At 38.3% G+C, this 20974-nt stretch overlaps 2 protein-coding genes across 2 annotated transcripts; one reads left to right on the top strand and one right to left on the bottom strand.

The window, feature by feature from the left end:
• Nucleotides 1-9700: 9700 nt before the first annotated feature.
• Nucleotides 9701-10460, top strand: LOC110181926 (uncharacterized). Its single transcript, XM_020949861.2, has one exon. It carries the CDS (start codon nt 9978-9980, stop codon nt 10263-10265), a length of 288 nt encoding a protein of 95 aa, XP_020805520.2. The 5' UTR covers nt 9701-9977; the 3' UTR covers nt 10266-10460.
• Nucleotides 10461-17489: 7029 nt separating this feature from the next.
• Nucleotides 17490-20245, bottom strand: LOC110181784 (uncharacterized). Its single transcript, XM_020949663.2, has one exon. It carries the CDS (start codon nt 19575-19577, stop codon nt 18033-18035), a length of 1545 nt encoding a protein of 514 aa, XP_020805322.1. The 5' UTR covers nt 19578-20245; the 3' UTR covers nt 17490-18032.
• Nucleotides 20246-20974: the final 729 nt, after the last annotated feature.

Below are 20974 nucleotides of genomic sequence, written 5' to 3'. Positions count from 1 at the left end.
GAACTGGCCAGATCGGACGACTATATCATATAGCTGCCATAGAAATTATGGGATAATTTTTATAAAAAAAATTATAACATTTTCAGTTTTCAACAGAATTTCATCCATTTTAAGATATAGCCATTTTATTATACTCTACAATTTTGTGTAAAATTTTATAAAAATCGGACTACTATATCATATAGCTCCCATAGGAACGATCGAGAAATTAATACAATTAAATTTATAACTTTTTAAGTTTTCAACTGATTTTCATCAAATTTGAGGTATAGCCATTTTATATTATTCTTAAACTTTGTGTCGAATTTCTTGAAAATCAGATGACTATATATACATATAGGTGCCATACAAACGATCGTTTGATGTTGAGGTAAAATGCAAATCTGGGAATGTAAAACTGCAAATATAATATGTATAGGTGAATGAAATGAAAGCAGGTATTACTTCATTGTTTTTAACACAAATATATATAATTTATATTGTATGAATTCCTAGTCAAAGAAGTTCTATCTTCAAGGGTATACAAACTTCGGTGTGCCGAAGTTAGCTTCCTTTCTTGTTTACTTACTCAAATAATTAGTTTTAGCTAAGCAAAGTTGTTTATAGGTTTTTGTTTATAAATAAGCAAAATCTGCACTGTAGTGGGAGTAATGCTCTGATAATTACAGGGTGACATTGGTTTGATAAAAAGCTATTTGATGGACTAGATCACTAGATCAAAAAACAAATAAATGTGTCAGAAATTCCTGGTTTTACAATGTCTTTTAATACAAAATGATATAATTTTGTATATATTGTATTATATTATTATTTATTTCGCTCTGTGTATGAGGAAAGGGGGGCCTGGCCCCCATCGGATGAGCTAACTGAAATTTGTCGCAGCAACTGAGGCGATGGCATCCAGAAATGGCACAAGTTTTGGCGCGTTAAATTTAATGCCTTTGTTTTCTGCCACCCCGCTGGAGATGCCTCCACACACACACACACACACACACACACTCTGTGTGTGTGTTTTTGAGTGTGGGAAGTGTGTACAAGATGTGCCAAAAATTTGGTCATACTCAGCAGCCCCAAACCCCCCACCCCCTAAAAAACTCGTAAGAAATCTGCTACGTTTTTGGGTCGGAACGCGTTCTGCGCTCAGCGCCCTTCGCCCTTGAGCAACGCATCGTCACACCCCCGCAATGACATCTTTCCCCTCCCCTCCCTACTGGCCATGGCCAGGGCCACCCCATGCCACCCAACCGCTGCCCTCTGGCGTAAGCAAAACGCATTTTGAAAGCTTTTAGCTGTTAATGTGGCATAAATTGGTCTTTGTTGTTGTCTTGTCTCTTGCTGCCCCTCTTTTTTTCTTCGTTTTGTGGGCGGAAATTGAAATAAAAAGCGAAACTTCAAGTGCCAGGGGCTCTGGACCCCGTCCAGTAAAGGAGACCAGGGCTGTAAACCACTCTTGAAGTGGAATGCATTCGAAGGATCTCATGAATAAAACGCTGGGTTACAATTGTGATTGGTGGGAAAGTGATAGATCCAGCTTTAGAAGCTATAATTTTGTATATATTTAGGTTTCTATTGAGCTTAGTCTATAACTTTTTAAAAATGAAGCGAATCGGGAATCTAAAAACAATCTCTAACACTATATGAACCATAAAACGAAGCACAAACGGAACCGGAAATCAAAGCTAAAGATGAACAAGGATCTAAATCAACGAAAGAAACCTCTGGCACAAATTGAATTATAAATTAATATAGAAAGCAATATATAAATCGATGTACAAACCAATATATAAGTCTATATATTAACCTACATACATATATAGGAACCGAATCAGGGATCATGCAATAAAACTTAACTACGAACCAAACTGGGAAGAGATTCGGGAACTGAAACAGATCTTAAACTTCAAACCGAACTATATCTCCAAATTGAGAACTAGAAAATTTCTATCTTTCGATTTAGATAATAATGACAAATTTACCAAGATTCCCAAATATATAACTTATATACTGTGAACTATAAGTTCAAAGCTTATAATTTAACCTATCCCTGGTACAGGACTTCGGCCCCACATTAATCGTACCCCCTCCATCTCCTTAAACCCGGTCGAAGGATCCAAAGAGCCGCACAGCTGTGATGGCAATTCAAATGTTTGTTGTATATAAATTTATTGATTTGCATTAAAATGAGGCAGCCGCTCGTAAAGTGTGTCATTTTGGTCAAAAGCAACAGGGGGTAAGAAAAAAAAATATATAAAAACAGGAACAAGAACGCAGGCAGGAAGCAGGAAATGAAGGGGATGGCATATCACTTACCGTCTCTCTCACTCTCTCGCTCTGTATTATTCCGGGTTGCGTCAAATTGAGATGGATGACATGTCAATGAACTCGTAATGACTTGCTTGCCAAATTTGGAATTTCCAAAAGTGGGGAGGGGGCTCTGGTTTAAGCCAAGAACTCGACTGACTAATTTTCCAGCGAAACGAATTTTGATTGCAGACAAATTATAGAGAGACGGAGCAACATCCAAGATGATGCTGCCAGGCAGATGAATAATGATGCTGATGGTTGTGTCTCCTCAGGAGTAAAAGTTTCTGCAAAAGATAAAGAACTTGATTCCGGCTGGAAATGGTTAATATGGAATTTTGAATTTAAGTTTAAAAGATACTTAAAGATGGCAGTGAGCAAATTTAGGAAATATAGGATTTAAAACAATCAACAAGTACTTTTAAAGTTTACACAAAAAGCAAAGAAACATTACCGCCCAAAAGATTCTTCATTGACCCTTTTTAAGAATCTTTTCATTGAAACATTTATTTTTTATCTATCTTAGTTATATGTTATAATCGTTCAATATTTTCTATAATTAAAACCACTTAAAGTAACATTTGCTTGGGGCATAAAAAGCCTTTCTTTTTGAAATCTGTCACTGTTTGTCGAATTTGCACACAGACACAAAAAAATTGCTTTCCTGTTCAGTTTTGGACAGCGATAATGTGGCATTCAATTAACACATTCGCCATCGTTTTTAAGTGCAAGTCGATTATGCTGTCAACAGCTTTGCGGTGGCCAAAACCAACAGAATATATATATATATATATATACAATGTATACATCTGAATATATATGTAAACCCGTCATGGGCCAATTTCTGCTGCTGCCTTTTGCTCATTAATTTAATTTTTTCAGCGAGTCAACAATTAAGCAACTCAACGATTTTTGGTCCTTGGCTCGAGTTTTATTTATTCGAAACTTCCGATGGCATCTCCAGTTAAATCGATCAATTTAAGGGAACTGTTTTGTTTTTTTAACCCTTTTGCTGTTGTGTTTGTTACCGCTTTGTGCGTGTGTGTGTGTGTGTCTGCGCACACATTTAATTATAGAATAATCTTTGATTTAATATGAAAATTGCATAAAGGGGAAGGGGGCCCCAGCCAGGCCAGGCTGTTGGCCGGCGCGTTGCAAATTAATTAATTGCCGCCATATGCTAATTAAACACTCTTTTTACACAGCCATTTCACCCACACGGACGAACGTGAATGCCCAAACCAAAAAACCATAAACAAACCCCAAAAAACCCCCACCAACAGATACAAAAAAAAAAAAAAAAAAATTATCACATGGCGCAGATAGTTAAATTCATATGCGAATATATATAAATATATTGTATATATTTCCCCCACACCATTGTTTTTTTCCATGCATAATGCAGGACTATTCATGCGGCGCGGATTAAAGTAGCAACTCATTAATATGGAATTCCCAGTAATTATATGGCCAAAGCGGACTATCCAACACTGGCAATGACTTCCGCTAAATGCATCCTTAATCCTGGGCCCATGATACTGCACTAGCTCTGTAATTACACAGTGATTTTATTGCAGAGTAAAGAAATCAGTTAAAAATTCGTTTTGCAGATTGTTTTTTTTATAAAGTTCTAAATATATATAGGACTTTTATTAAATTTTATACCCTATAATTGTAGTCAGAAGTTTAAAACTCAATGAAGGAGTCATTTCCGACCCTATAAATCATATATATTCTTGATCAGCATCAACTGCTGAGTCGATCTAGCTACCTCCGGTAGAAAATAAAATTTTTAAAACTTTATAAGGGGTTACATCGTTTAATTTTGCGAAAGAAATTCAATAAAAATTTTAATTTTTATAAATTCTAAATTGAGTATGTAGATTTGTTAACCCTATAAAAACTAACACGGGAAAACCTCCCGAATTAAAATTAATGCATTTTTGGCTTAATTTTGATATTTAAACAATAAAAATTATCATATAGTTAACATATAGATTTAATATACAAAGAATACACATATTTTATGTTTTCTCGGTGGTATAAGCAAATGTTTGCCAGAAGTAATATATACTTAGATTTGCAATTAAATTATTAATTAATAAAGAATAACAAATTAACGTTCGAATATTACTCCTTCGATTTATAATAAACTTCTAATTAAAATTATAATACCCTACAAGGTTAGTTTCTATTTAACTATATATTTATTTAGTAATAGAGTTATTATTTAATTTTTAGTTACTTATTTATCTATTGATTTCTTTATTAACTTAATTACTTTATTTTTTTCTGACCCAATTAGGTAAATAAGATAAAAGCTTGACACCCAACCCATAAAATACCAATTGCATCCTGTTTCCCCACCGGTTCGAAACTAGGAGTTGCTTAAATGTGTCCTGCTAATATTTGCGAATATCGCTAGATCCTCTCTCTCCCCCACAAAAATCGCCAAAATATCGCCGCTTTCCAGTTCCGCCTCGTAGCCTCTCCCGGTGGTCTTCGTAAATCAGTTCTCCCGAAGCAGCCGGCCGGCGTGAAAGTACCACCAAATCCCCGGAAAGGATCGCTGTGGTCATCGAAGTGCGCGGAAAAAACGGCGAAAAAACAGTGGCAAGTGTGAAAAGTCCAATACAAGTGTGCAATAAATAAAACTGTACCAAAAATCGAGTGGACAAACATTTTAACTGCGCAATAAGAAGGTTTTTTCCTATCTTTTGTGCGTGTGCTCCGTTACCCGTCGCCCGTTGGGATCTGCAACAGCAACAATTGTAAGCGGGTGAGTGAGACAAAACTATATTCTTTTTGCTTGTATGCTAGGCTTACACTTGCTTCGCGCTCACATTTCTGACTTCGCTTGCCCCTGCATATATGTATACTCACTAAGAAGTCCCGTTACCTGCATTCCTTGCTCTCTCACTGAAAAATTGAACCCAAGAGCGGGAGAGAGTCGCTTTCTCAGAATAACCTACACTCTTGTGGATGGCAATTTTGATATTTGGAAGCTGCTGCCTTTGTTTACCTTTTTTTGCTTGGTGAATATTTGCAAATTTGCGAATTCAAAAACAAAACTGAACTTTTTATTGTATAGTAATATATGGATTAATTGTTTTATATTTTTTCTGTTGGTTTTTATTTTGTTTTTACCACAATGAATATGCCGAAGTAATTATATTTTTTCTTTTTTTGTTATAAATATAAATTTAATTTAACAAAGTTTTATTTTTGGCTAAAAGCAAAACGTATACATTTTTAGCATATCTTTTCAAATTGAAATTAAATTATTATTGTCTAAGTTATAAACGATTTTTAACTCTAAAAATCTAAGAGTCCTAAGAGATTTTCTTTTTCCGAAGTTTAGCTTTCTTTCTTGTTAAAATAGCTTACATACACATTTTCTGCAAAGAGTTTATGTGGGAAATGAAACAAAAAATTGTATTTATTAAATTTCCGAATAATAACGATCATATAAAGTAAATATACTAATTATCAATTTCCAACTAAAAGACATTCTCGACGGCCACCTTGCTCTCCCTCCTCTCATTTTCCTGTACGCAGGTGCAACTGCTTGAGTGCCAGCCTCATACTTTGGCAACTTCGAAATGTTGCGCTGCAATTCGAACTCAGTCACATGTTGCCAACCAATGCGCATGTTCTAAAACTTGTGTCGCTACTTTACTGGCAACATGTTGCCATGTGCTTCTCTTCTGCCGTCAAGGACCTTCGCTTCCTGCTTCGCGTGTTTTGATTTGCGCTGCTTGTTTATGTTTTCGCACATCCTGACAGGTGGTTGTGTCGCCCACATGGGTGTGTGTGTGTGTAAGGGAGCGTGTGTGAGCAAGTGTCTGAATATTTATGCACGGCAATTGCTCAATGTCGCCCATCGTCTGTCTGTCTGGGACTCAAACCTCCTCCAAAAAAAGGGGAGACAAGGGGGATTCCCTAACTCTGTTTGTTGGTTATACACAGTGGGGCAAAAGGAACATGGTTTATTAAGTTATTATATACAAAAACTATTATTAAATATTGTATATTCATAGAGAAAGTTTCTTAAATAATATTTTGATTAGTTTTACATTTCTTTATCATTACATTTCTTTATCAATTTTTACATATTTTAGTTGTGAATGAAAATTATTGGAAGCTCTTATTTTCCGTGTAGATCCCTCTTGTTCCCTGGTGGCTCTGCTCAGCCGTATCTGCCGGATTAATCCCATCGCGCGTCCGCGCATTCCCGTCAAGCATCAATTTATCATTCCAGCCTTAGTATTTATGTGTGTGTTTGTGTTTGGAGTTGCTTTTGAGGCTCCAAAGGGACTAGTCCCGCTGCTTATAATTGCCGTGCCCCCGGTACAGCTTCCATGGCATATTCAATTCGCGAAAAATATCCTTGCAAAGGGGGGAGGGCAAAAGGGGCCGAAAAGTCTCACAACCTCTCTCTCCTGCACCTGTCACGGTCGCTGTCACTTTCAATGGGAGTTTCGGTGGAGTTCAGGAGGTTCTCTACACACCTTGGCCGTGTGCCAGTGCCAGTGCCAGGATGGAATCGGATCGGAAATGGGGCGACTGGCCAGTTGCCATATGATAGGGATATATGTATGTAGGTAGGTAGGTGGGTGTATAGGGACCGAGTGCCCTGCGGCAATGCAGCATAATTCGTCGAGTGCAGTTCCGTAAGCCGCTTAAGGACAGTGGAACCTCCTCCATGCATGTGGTATCCCTCCATCTCTCATCTGCAACTCCAACTCCAACTGCAACTCCAACTCCTTTACCGCGTTGCGACAGTGTGTTGCTACATAAATCACTTTTCCCATTCGCCGCCCGTCGTGTCCTTTTTTTTTTTTGCTTTGCATAGATGCCAGGGCTCTGGGCCAAAGTACAGTTGTGCCCGCAGCGGGAAAGTTGCAAAAAAAAAAAGGAAAGGGGAATCATAGGGAAAATTGGAAAGAAGAAAATAAGGCTTAAGCATTTGCTCTCTGCACTGATTAGCAAGTGTTTTGAAGCCAAAAGAGATACCAGAACGTTAGGTTTAAATGTTAATAAATAGTTTCTTTTTGAAGGATTTTAATATTTAATATTTAAAGAACTTTTTTTTTGCCTTTAAAATCTTTCATACATTCGCTTTGAAACCATCACCTCATATCAGAATTTCTGCATCCTGTTTCCTGGATGCTTTACTTTACTTTGTCCTTCCATCCAAGTCCTAGACCTAGACCTGGGATCCCTTTAGACTTTCAGGACAAAGCTAAATCGCATACAAAGCCAATTGGCCCCGCAACTTCTACTTCTACTTCTACTTCTGGCTAAAAAGGAACAAAACGAAGCCACGCACTTGTAGTTACAAAGCGGATACTCATTTAAGTTGATTCACCGCACCAACAACGGCACAAAGGACACAGGACATGGGGCAGGACTTGGGACGCGACGTCAGCCAATGACACTTTATGACAATTGCACTTGGCGGCTGCTGCTCCTGCTGCTCCTGATGAAGCGGGGCATCGCTTGGCTGGAAAATAATATCAAAGGGAGGGGGAAAGGACTACTACCGAAGGTCCACAAAACAGGGTCGCCTTTCTCCTGGGGGAAGCTCCCCGACAAACAACGGCGAAACAAAGCCGCCAACGAGGACACAACAAGAACAAACAAGTGAAAATCATTCAGGGAAAACTGCCTGCCTGCCGTCTGCCAACTCCAACTCGCAAGGAAATCCGCGTACACTGGGGAGCGTAGGAAAATGCTTCCAAATAAAAAAATAAAGAGAGAGGAAAATAAATGCAGAAAAATATGATTCTGTGGACTATGAAGTATCCATTAATACAAGACTTGGTTACTATTAAAAGTATAATATAATAATTAAGGATTTATATAGCATAAATCCTCACAAAAAGCTTTAATAAACTTGTATTTAATATTAAACAAGTTATATAATATATTAAGCTTTAAAGGTATTGCTAAATGATTATTTATATATAAATATTATCTTTCTCGATCTTAAATGATTCCAACTTCGTCTAGACTATATATCATACCCTATAGCTCTACCTAATAGGCGGTACCCAAAGTGAAAAAAAGGAATCGTAAACAAAATGCCGGAAAAGGCAAAAAAACATGGCGACAAAGATGATGGCGACTACGAGGCAATGGCGATGACTTCCAACCACGTGCTCCATATGCTGCACATGAGGCGAATGTGAATGAAAATGCGAATGGAAATGCGAATGGGGAGACCGAAAAGAGGGGACATCCCCGAACTGAAACTGAGAGATGAGATGCGGCCCGACGTCGCCGTGATAATGACTTTTTGTCTCTGCTCGAATGTCACTTGATGTTTTGTGGGCCCTTCGCTAGTGTTTCTGCTTCCTGGCTACACTTGCCATCAAAATGTTTGCTTTTTCGAAACTTAAAAAAGAGGAAAATATACTTGGGAATATTAAGAAATATAGGGATAATGATTAATTATTAAAGCATTATTTTTAATCCTGGCTACAATTGCCAAAAAAATTTCTGCTTCTTTGAATCTAAAAATGGAGGAAAATATACTAGGGAACATTAAGAAATATAGGGATAATGATTAATTATTAAAGCATTATATTTAATCATGAAAAATGGGTAGTTGCTAGTGGGAAAGTATTCATATTTATTAAATCGGTATTACTGAAAATTTTCATTTATTATAACTATCTAAAAAAATAATTTAAATTAAAATATCATGATTATATACATTAAAAAAATATAAGGAAATGTTTTTTTTTTAAGAGGCATTTAAGGCACAAAACATTTATAAAACAAATATTTTTAGATGGCCAAGATACAAAATTTTTGACTTCTTTTCGATTATTTTAGTTTTATTAATATTTATAATATATTATATTATATATTAATTTATTTATAAATTATGTACTTAAGAATTTCCTATTTTAAATATAAGCATAAGAATTTGTATGATTGATTTATTTTAAAAAGTTTTATATATATTAATTTTTTTTTTTTGGGTATTTTTTAAAACACAAAGTATTTATAAAATATATTATAAGGTGTCCAAGTGTTTTAGAGAAACCAACAATTGTATTTATAATTTTCTAAAAAATATGTAAACCATTTTATACTAGCTCTAAGGTAACCCTAATTTCTTCAAGTGCAGCATGCTTCAGTGTTTTCCTACTTTGGCGTATCCTTCGTGGCTGCTTGCTGCTGCTGCTGCTGCCTTTGTTGTCGCAGTTTTCGTTTTTATGCCTCGAGGTCATTCAGGTTCAACTCGCCGCCGCCTTCTGATTAATTGGCCACAAGGAAGCAGCTATACATAGCTATAGCTTAGTATGGAAAACAAGAAAACTAAACGAAAGCTAGAAAATTAGAAAACAAGAAAGCTAAAAAGGCAAGCAAGCCTTGCCCCTAATGTCACAAGAAATTTGGTGAACCTCACAGTTCTCAAAGTATTCATTTCACACAGTTGTTCAAACCAAACCAGGCGTCTCACCCATATTTATTCCATTTGGCTTCAAAAAAAATCAAAAAAAAAGAAAGATAGAAAACAACTCAAAAAGCAAACAACAATATACAAAACTACAAAACAGACAAAAAGTATCATTATGAATTAATACAAATGTTTTTATTCTACAGTTACATAAAATTGGATTTGAATTCGGGATCAAGTTTTACATTTTTGGATACAGACCATGGCGCCGCGGTATAAGGTGCGAGTGCTGGCGCAACCGCGACGCCTGGCCCCGAACATAATGCTCACCATTGTCCAGATCCTGGAGGATGCACGCCAGCCCCTGAGAGAGGACGAGCTGGTGGGCACTCTGAGGCAACACTATCATCGTCTTGACCCGGATTTCCAGCGTCAGGTGCGACTCAATCTACGCGATGGCATCTCCTATGGCATCCTTAGACGAACCAAGGATTTAATTGAACTTCGTACACAAAGACTTGGCGAGCTGATGGCCACGTTATCGCCATAATCTTTTCATTATACAGAGTTTTCAGTTTTTTTTTTGTTTGTTAACGATTATGGGCGCAAACGCGGCCGCCTCGCAAGTGATTTTTTTTAAAAGCCAAATGGATATTACAAGGACATATTAATTATGGAATACATGCTATGCTGCTGTCATGTCAACCCCTCCTGTATCGTGCATAAATATTGTTAATTTATAGTACAAGATTATTTTTATTTTATTAGGAAAATCAGGGGAAATTCTAGAGATTAATTTTCTTGACTTCTCCCTTCTCCCTTGATTGCTCTTACCTTAATCAAGGTAATTGTACTTCAATTGCAATTTAATAGACTCCCAAATATTCGCTCTACTCTCAGGTGTAATAATAATTTGGCATTTTGGTTCTGAAATGTGTGTTGCTTGTATCTGAGCAGAATTGGCCCTTGGTGGCAAATATTTGCGGTTGTCTAAATGAAATGCATGGCATAGCAGCGGCACACTAACCACATTGCGACTGCAATGGTTTTGTAGTGTGTTTGCATTGCGCCGCCAAATATGCAATTAAATCATAAATTAAATGGCAAAAATCAAACATTAGCCCAAAATGTGTTGTATGGGCAATGTTTGAAAATGTTTTTAAGAGTCATTCCCATAGGCATTGTATATTATGGAACTGAAATTATTATGATTTATGTATGTAAATTGTGAGATTTGTTGGGTTTCTTTTAATTCTAAATAAGGAAAAGAGTTTAAAAGCATAAATTTTACAGAAATATTATGCTTAGTCAAGAAAAAGATGTGGAAAATAATCAAGTATTTGAAAATGTATAATTTAATCCATAATTTTGCAAGTAAATAGGACTGGTTCATTTGTATCTTCGATCTGCAAAAGTATCTTTTCCCCTTTCTTCGACAAAAAACAAACTCCCATCACAGATGCTTAAAGCCCAGTCCAATGGCTCACTGAGGGCACACAATCGTATCGATTCCCATTGAAACGTAATCACGAATTCATGAATCGACCAAAATGTCCTTCTGTTTTATTCCCAATGTCCTCGATTTCCTGGCCTGAGGTTGACTCCGAGGGCGACCGGTCGAATGTGCGAATAATTGATTATGCGGCCGATTTCTTGATGAGGCTTTGCCGTTATTATTTTAGCCGCTTGTGTAATTGCAAACGGAAGCGGAAACGCTCGTCAGCCATAAATTTGCTCAGCTCTAAAAAAAATGGGGAAACTGAACAGAAAATAACAGGAAAAAGCCAACGAAACCGCAGACAGAGACAGCTGGGGCCATCCTGAAACGCTAAATAAATTATGCATTAAAGGCCATGGCGTGCTGATGATTTATGCAGAAGACCTGGTAGCCGGCAATCCGGGAGCAACCCAGGAACCAGGAACCAGGAACTGAGTATCCAGTATCCAGTACCTAGTACCCAGTGGCAACAAGCAGAGTTCTGCCGAGTTGCAGTTAATAAACCCCCGGTGGTAATGGTGACCCTGGCAAAATAAGAGGCCCGCGTAAAACTACCAACTTCCACTCTAAAATCCAATTGCAGCCCCCTAAAAGTCCTTGCCTTGCCCAAGTTCAAGGAGGAGAAGGAGCTCAAGGACTGGGGAGCCACTATCCAGGAGCAGGAAGAAGGCAAAGCACTTGCTGCTGCTAGAAGGCAAAAAAACAAAAAAACACTCGGCACTTGTAAATTTCTTATGAGTGAAAAATAAATAAGAAAACAAGGCATTCATAGGTTACTTGGATGAAACGAATTTGTAAATGCCCTTAGTTAATATAACCTATAGGAAATGTAGTAAAAAGAAAGATTTAAATGCAATTAACGATATTTTATAATAGGTTTCCTAACGATATATAGATTTACATTTAGTAATGACTCTCTTTTTTAAATGAAGTATAATAACTTAGATATTGATGATCTATTTTTATAATACACTATTAATTATTAAAAGGTATAGGTAAATGTAATTTAAATCGACATTATCTATTCGTTTGGTTTACAAATTAAATCGAATAAGATATGATTTCAAAATGGACTATAAAGAAATCGATATTAAAATAGTGTTTAAATTAAAACATTTATCGATATTTCTATAAACCTATTGATATTTACAAAACCTAGAGTATGAGATAAAAATTATTAAAAACTTATCTTTGATCTTAGAAGGATGAAAGATGTTTTCTTTTACAAATAAGTAATGCTGTTTATTCATCGATATATTATCGATAGAAAAGTAATACCTATAAATAATTAAAATCAATGTTATTGTTACGTTTTAAAAAACTAAATGAAGTTAAAGCATAGAACATTGCTAAATACCCTTCCTACTTGTAAGGGCATTAAAAAGAAGCGACCACAGAGAACATACATATGAGCAAAAGTTGCCAAGTTGTTGCAAGTTGGTTGAGTGCTTTTGTTGTTCCTGCTGCTGCTGCTGGCAGGCACGCACAATTAAATCAAATTACCTCGAGTGCACTCGCCGCTTTTTCACAGTCACAGAAAGGAGTCGTAGTCGGAGTCCCAGGAATGGAATGGGTTTCAGGCCTGATTCTGAGCCTGTGCCTTTGCCTGTGCTTGGGTCCTGCAATTAAGCTTTGCGTCAAGTGTCAGACTTTGTTTGGGGCTTTTGTTTTCACCTCCTGCTGATCCTTCTCCTTCTCCTATTTCTTTTGGTTTTTAAGATGCCCCTGTGTGTGTGAATTGCATCCGGCTTTGGTCAATGAACTTACCCATGGCAAAAATAATGCTACCATGTGTATTTACATTTACATGTGTGTATTTGCTCCTTTTTGGCCATAATTATTTGGACATCAACTAATCCAGTTTGCCAGCTAACCGCACAATGTGTGGGGCCGTCGGTGGCGGCAGCATTTTGCGGATTATTCGATTAGAGAGGCCCGCATATGCCCCACGGAAAAAGCAAAGCACGGAGATTGAAATTGCATCGGCTTTTGGCTTTCGGTGGGGGCGTGGCTTTAATTGAAATCGCAGCTCAGCCAACCGCCGGACAATGGACCAGCGGAAACAAGGCAAAATGCGCAAAAAACAAGGAGGTTGCTGGATTCGCCAGGGAATCGAGTTGACATATTCATATGGGGCGGTGGCACATTGCCTTTCTCCTTCCTCCATCCTGCCAGCCTTCTGCTTTCTTTCTGGACAAAAAGTGAACAATATGCGACGCTGATGACAGAGTGACAGGAGGAAGGAAAAGAACAGCAGCAGCAGGAGCAGGAGCAGGAGCAGGAGCTGGAGCAGAAGCTAAAGCTGGAACAGGAAGCAGCGTTGAAAGAAGCATTACGGCAGTTGAATATGCTCCCCGAATCCCCTGGGAATGAGCGGCAAACTATGAAGCAGGACTTGGGACCCGGACCTGGACCTGGACCCGGACAAGACCCGTACACGGACACTCACTTGGAGCTCAAAACACACAGGGAGAAAATCCTTAAAAGGGAAGCCACCTTGATCAGTTATTCCAACTCAAAGTTCTCCTAAAAAAATATAATTAATGGGTTCAGATTTAGAAAGATTATTTATTTAATATTTATAATATTTACTCATAAAAATTAACCTTTACTTATCAGCTCAGGATATTTCCCTCCATATTATTATTATTTACTAACTAATTTATCATATATTTTACTTGTTTCTTTCCTCGCTTTTAAAGCATTTCTCTATATTAATTGGTTGGTTAAACATTAAATATAAAGCAGAAATATGTTATATATTCAAATATTTTATTTTTCTATATTATTTTTATGTATTATTAGTATTAGTTTTTTAGATATTTTACTTTTTCTTTGTTTACCATAGGTAAAGTCTCGGTAGTACATTTTAAAAACATTATGTTATATATCTTTATATATTTCCCCTTCAAAAACATATTTAGAAAATCCTTTACAAATACCCTTTAATGTCTCTCTGTGCATGACACCCTCACGCCAGCATGTGCTGGTGCTATGAAAACCTCAAAATGTGAAAACCGAAATTAAATTTACATCAAAAAGGAGCGAAAAGGACAACAAGGAGGGGAGTAAGGGGTCTGTTGCAGGATCAACATGTGAGGGTGGCTTTTGCCTGCATTCCATAGAGGAAAGTGGGAGCAAGGGCGGGTGTCCAGGGGTGTTGCCATTGTAATTTTATTAGGTGAGAAGTGTGCAAGGGGGCGGCGTCATTTTTGCTTCGAGGCAAATAAATAAGCAAAATATGCTCTGTCCGAAGCTTCTAACCTGCTGCGTATGCGTTTCCGTTTCCGCTGGCTTTGTACCTCCCCCCTCTCCCTTTCCGTTTCATTCCATTCCGTTTCGTTCCATTACAATCCGATCTGGGAGAGGGGGGCGAGAGTGAGAGCTACATTAAATTAGTTTTGACACGTAAATGCGTTTAGCTGCCTAGAGTTCGTTTTGCCCTTTGTTTCCCAGCTCTGCTGGATGTCTGGCCTCGTTTCCGTCTTAACTCGAGGGGAGTCCTGACTCCCCTTTCCCCTTATTCTATTAGAACTTTCTCAAGGGGGGAAGGGAAGGACATTCCTGACATTTTGTAGCATAATTTTAGCCTGTCATTTGGCCGCGAATAAATTACATAAACACCAAAAGGCAAACAGCTAACAAATTTATGACCTTTAACGCGAAACCAGAGTGTGTGCAATTAACCTGAAATTAAACGATTGTTATTATTATGGGTATGTACAGGTAGAGAAGTATAGGTAATGCTCGGGGTTGTTAATTTGCTAATTAGAGGGTTGTTTCCTGTACGGGGAATGTAAATAGTTTCGATTTGGTAGTAGAGTAGAGTAGAGGTTAGCAGAGTGTTGTCATTTAGCTTAGTTTGCTCTTTGTTTTCTTTAGGTTTTATAAAGAATTTGTGTTAGCTTATGTGATTATTGTTCATTTTATAATTAAATAATGTTGTTTCTTTTAGAAATTATTTATTTACTTTGTTTGGTATTCCTGCTTAAGCTATTTATGGTGCAACTTGTGCTTAACTCACTCTCTAGTTATGTAGCAATGTTCATTGTTCAGACCTTTTGCAATCCTGCAAAGCTTCAACTGAAATACCTTTCGAAGGCAGGCATTAGGGAAGGAGGTAGAGGAGTAGGAGCCAGGAGCAGGACTAGGAGTAAGGAGTAGCAGCAGGTGTAGTAGCAGCTGGAGAAGCTGCATCATCGGCTAATCTTCGCTGCGTGTGCAAGGAGCCAAGCTCGGGCTCAGGTCGTTGCGTTGACACGCAACATTATGGGCAGCTTCTATCGGTTTAAATGCCGCAGGAAGAGAAGGATCAAGGAGACGGTGAACTATTAACATTTAAACTCAGCAACACTGTTCCCCCTGGCAATGACAAATCCCATTGCTATTCACCAAAGTCCTTTAGAATGCACTGCTATAACAGTGGTCCCATTTGATTTCTTTCCTAATTTCTGTAATATATTTTATATAATTATATATTAAATCAATTAGGCTAAGTCGACTCCTTTTGCAAAAACTTCCCTCAATGCACATTCCTTGGTACAATGTTCACCAGAATTCCAGGAGCTGAAAGGCAGAGATATTTATGAATCACACAAGCACAGTAATTCATTGTCCACAGCTTCAGGTTGCTGGCTTTCAGCCTGTCAAAAGGAGGAGTCAACAGGTCCCAGCAAAAATGCTGGACAAGGACCTCAGACTTGGGGCATATCGATGTGCCCGATCCCTGACAGTTGCGACAAAATACAATTATGACAAGAAGCCCTCCTCGGGCTCTGACTGCGGCAGGCAAATAAGTTGATGACCATATCTCTGTGCATATATAAATAAATATATATATACGGCAGACAAAAGGATGCTAAAGGAAGCCTGTACCGAGACTGACGCCAGCTTGGTGCTCCAGTTCCAGTTCCACTTTCATTCCGGTCGAGGCCAGCTGCGTCACCGTTTGCCAAGGATACTCTTTGTGGCAGTTTAATGGCTACTTTCTAGCCAAATTTTACAGGATGGGGTATTTCTTTTAGTGTAAAAATATATATAAAATATATCAAATATATAAGATATATAGAATATGTATGTAATATGTATATAAGATGTATTTAAATGCATATAAAATGTATAAACAAATATGCGCAATATACATATAGAATATACATAAAAAGGGAGTATGAATTTATTTTATTCATAAAATGTATATAACATATACATTAAAATGCACATAAAAACAAGTATAAAATATAAAAAAAAATATATAAAAACATATGCATAGAATATATAAAAAATTCCTATAAAAATGTATATAAAATGCTTATTAAAATTTATATAAAATGTACCTAAAATATATTTTATGTAAGTTAATTGAAAGCTTTTACTTACAGTTTTATTTGTAGATATTTTATAGTTTATGTCTTAAGTTATGTATTAATTTTGCTTGTTTTTTATTAAGTAAGCTTTGTGTTTCCTGGTTGCCAACACAGCTGCTGCTTGGCTTTTAGCAGGAGGAGCAGGAGCAGGGAGGCGTTCCATGAAGCTCAAAGGAGCGAGTGCGTCGCCATGCTGATTACCAGGCCATTTCCCCCGCCGGGGCCACTCTGTCCACTGTTTACCCATTTCATCAGCATCAGCTTCAGCATCAGCATCTGCAGCAAAGGCAACAAAACAACAGCAGCAGCAGCATCCCCATCTCCATCTCCGTCACTCCATCTCTACTCAGTGCAGCCACCCACTGGCGCCACTTTGTCGCGACGCTTTTTATAATTGAAGCAAATTGTTAGTTGAGTTGGCATTCACTCGTCGTCCTCGTCCTCGTCCTGGTTCTTTCATCCTTATCCCAACTGCTGCTGCTGCTGCGGGTACTCTTGTTATTGTCCCTGCATTCTGGCAGATTCCACCCCCGCAGAATCCCGCCCAATCCTCAATCTCCCCTTGGCCTGGCATTGTCGCATTCCAATTACAAAACAATCATGATGAGCCCTAGATATTCACCACTCTAAACACAATAGTTAGTTAACTGAACAGATCCCAGGAACTATCAATATTTCAACTAAATCTATAGCAAAGGATATAAGATTTAAAAGGAGATAAAGGCACTCTAGAGACAACTTTAAACGGATCCAAGGAACTACATATTTTAACTAAATCTATAGCAAAGGATATAAGAATTGAAGAAGGATAAAAGCCACTCTTAAGACTGCTTTGAACAGATCCCAGAAACTTTGAATGTTTTACCAATATAGCAAAAGATATAAGAAGTATAAAAGACACTATAGCGACGACTGCATTGAAAACTACAATTTTTATTTACCCAAAAAGGCTATTAAATATGAGTCGCTGGAACCAGAACGACAAAATCATAATTGTTGTTGAACGCATAAGGAAATATCGGGGGCAACGATTCTCGTTGTTAACGAAAACATCACATCCTTCTTTTTCTCGATTGGCAAATAGCCGGATCTCGGGTCTCTCGGGTCTCGGAGCTAGGAGCTAGCTCACGCGTACAGGAACGGGTAAAAATCCAAATGCTGGGCTCGTCGTCATGTTCATCTCGTGTGTTCATCTCATGTTCGGCACAGGACTCGTGGCTCGTGGCCCGGTATTAGCCAGGTTATAAGCCAGGATCAAGCCGCGAGTACTGTGCTGTGCTCAATTGTGTAAAAATCATATATTATTGGGACCACATTGCCCGAAAATAGAGTTACGAAATGTTATATATATATAGAGATATATATATATATATATAGATGCTATAGGGATATTTGTCCTAGTGTTGCTGCTATATTTGGATGCCCGAACAGCCATCCGTTGTATAATGATTATGGCTTAACGTTTCCGCCACGACAACGGCTCCTTCTCTAGCTCCTTGGCCCGCTGGGCAGCCTCATGATTGCGCCTCTTAATAGCCATATGCTCGTCCTCCGAGAGTAAGCTGTAACGGTTGCCCTCCTTACTCATATAACCATGGATGACGGCAGCATGCAGGGTATGAGGAATATGACGCTTCAGCTCCACCACCGGACGATGCAGGCGGGCGGCCAGTATATTGACAATCTCTGGATAGCTAACTGGCCGCAAGAGCTCACCCATTAGAGTTAAAACCTCTGGAAATAGATCTGGAAGCGGTTCCTTGCGACTGCGCAACTGATGCTGATGCTGCTGCTGGTGCTGATGTTGCTCATGTTGCTGATGCTGATGCTGCTGCTGCTTGCTGGCATTGCGATGCTGTGCCGATAAGGATGGCGGTGCACCTAGCAGGCTTTGAGAGGCTGCCCCATGAGGATTATGGGAATGATAATGTACATGAGGCGGGATCTGTGAGGGAGTAGGTAGCAGATGATCCCTAGGATGTGGTATCAGATGTCCCCGTGAATGTGACTGGCCATGGTGATGAGGATGCTGCAGCAGATGCGTATGCGAATGCGAATGTGAATGCGAATGATGATGATGATGTGGATAGGGACGAACTGGATGTATATGCGCCAATGGATCTGATGGCTGTTGAAGCATACTCAATTGGCGCATTAACAATTGATATGTGGCCTCGGCACCGGCTGCAGCAGCTGCTATAGTTCCCGATGTCGGCAGATCCGTGCAGAAATCATCCAAATTCTCCATGGATGGCTTAAATACGGCTGCCTTGGCATTCAGACGAAATTGTGATGATTGTGAATGAACTGGACCTAATCCTGGATCGGAGGCACTATATTGTGGCATCTCATAGGCAGCAGCTTCGGCATTTAGCTTGGATTTGGAGGCCAAACGAATGGCCTTGGCCGTGGGCAAGGGGAAATCCTCTTCCGCACACTCTAGAAGAGACGGGACCTCCCGGAGTATTGGCTGCTCGGAATCCTTCTCCACCAGCTTGAGGACATTAGTCTGGCATTTGATGCCCGACTTCTTGATGTCCAGGCAATCGCCCGATTCTCCCGGAGCAGGTTCATCGGCGCAATGGACTTGGATTTGGGCTTGGTCCAATTTTAATTGATCAAACCCAATTCCAGGGCCATGTCCCTGCCCCTGATGATCGCCGCTGGTGCTGGTTGTACTGGCACTGGTACTTCTACTACTGGAGGTATCACTGCTAGGTCCCTCCATCTCCTCCGTTTCCGTGTCTGCCTCTATCTCAGCCTCCTCAGCCTCCACTTCCACCTCCACCTCCATCTCATGATCTTTCACCATTGCAATCTTCTTCTCACTCTCCATCGCTTCCAGTTTTGCATAGAACTCGGTCTCCTGTTGCCGGGCCAGTGCCAGCTCTCGATCAAGTCGCTCCAGTTGGCTTAAATGCTGGCCCAAACTAAGACTTAGATTGTGCATTTTGCGGCGATGGCTTAGCTGCTTCAGCTTGGTCAGATACGGGGTCATCATCTTTTCAGCCTTAATTTGAGCTACAGTTTTTTCCTCCAGAATGTGGCAATTAGAAGGGTCCTCTCTTTCTCACGATCTTCCTCTTGAGCTTGAGCAAATTGATTCAGTTACAGTTCGATATATATAGTTCGATATATTGTTATAGATTCATTTAGTTCGGTTCCCTTCGCTTCGATTCGGCGTTTGTTAATACCTAAAATTGGGTTTGTGGATTTTTGCGTTTTGCGTTTTTTTAGTTTGTTCGGAAATAAGCAATTTGTTTGTTTGCTATCGAATTTTGGTGATTTTATGGTTATCGCTTTTGTAACGGTTGCGTTGTTGGGTTTTTTTCGCCTTTCCTTTTACAATTACAAAATATATACCTCCATATATATATATATATATATACACATATATATATAAATATTATTATATATATATATCTCCACACGTTGGATGCAGTTTTGGACGCGGTGTGACGGACGACCGACGATCCGCAATATGAACTGTGAGGACTGCCTGGGTAGCGGTACAGATTGGAACCCAACTTTGGAACACGATACGGAGATGCATTAATTTACAACAGGTTTTTGTTGTTCTGCCGAAAAGTGAAATTTTGTCGATCCGAGTGAAAAGTGTATGGTGCTCAGTTCAGGTCGAAGTGAAAGTGAAATGAAGTGTGGGTTTTGTGAAATCGAAAATTGGACTAAAACATGGACTACTATGTTGTCATAAAATGGAATTTATACCATTTGCAAGGGTATTATAATTTGAAGAAATCATTTCCGACCCTATAAATGATATATATTCTTGATCAGCATCGAAAGCTGAATCGATCTAGCCATCTCCAAAAGAATTTTTTTTTCAGTTTTTTTTTTTTTAATTTTTTTAAGGGCATACATCGTTAAAATTAAAAAAAAAAATTATAAAAATTTTAATTGTTTAAGATTCTAAATTGAGTATGTAGGTTTATTAACCTATTAAAAAATAACCAGGGAAAACTTTCCGAATTGAAATTAAGGCTGTTTTGGATAAGTTTTGAGTTTTCAAACCTTGGATTTGTCTAGAAAATTATTACATACAAATAATGATATATCGATTAAAAAATCCAAATATTGTAAGCTCACTTTTGATACAATTTCTGATTCAAACCAATAATTAAATTTCCTTAATATGGGACATAATATTTCTTAAATTAAAGGTTTTTTTTTGTATATTCAGAAAGATTTTTTATTTAACTAAATACCTTTAAAGCTATTTGATCATTAAAAGCAAGGGCAATTTGTTTCTAAATATAAGGCTAATTTTATTTGACTTATAAACAACATTTGGTTAAGTTGATAGTAAGTAACTATTAAATGAAATGACTTGTTACTTTTGGAATTGCACACACACGTAAACACATCACATATCAAAGA

Source organism: Drosophila serrata, unplaced genomic scaffold, assembly GCF_035046125.1.
Source record: "Drosophila serrata isolate PLE 108 unplaced genomic scaffold, ASM3504612v1 contig_276, whole genome shotgun sequence".
Lineage (NCBI taxonomy): Eukaryota > Metazoa > Arthropoda > Insecta > Diptera > Drosophilidae > Drosophila > Drosophila serrata.
This window is presented reverse-complemented; position numbering and strand designations above follow the sequence as displayed.

Coding starts and splice junctions, on each gene's coding strand:
- LOC110181784 (XM_020949663.2), bottom strand. CDS start 19,577: ATGATGACCCCGTATCTGACCAAGCTGAAGCAGCTAAGCCATCGCCGC.
- LOC110181926 (XM_020949861.2), top strand. CDS start 9,978: ATGGCGCCGCGGTATAAGGTGCGAGTGCTGGCGCAACCGCGACGCCTG.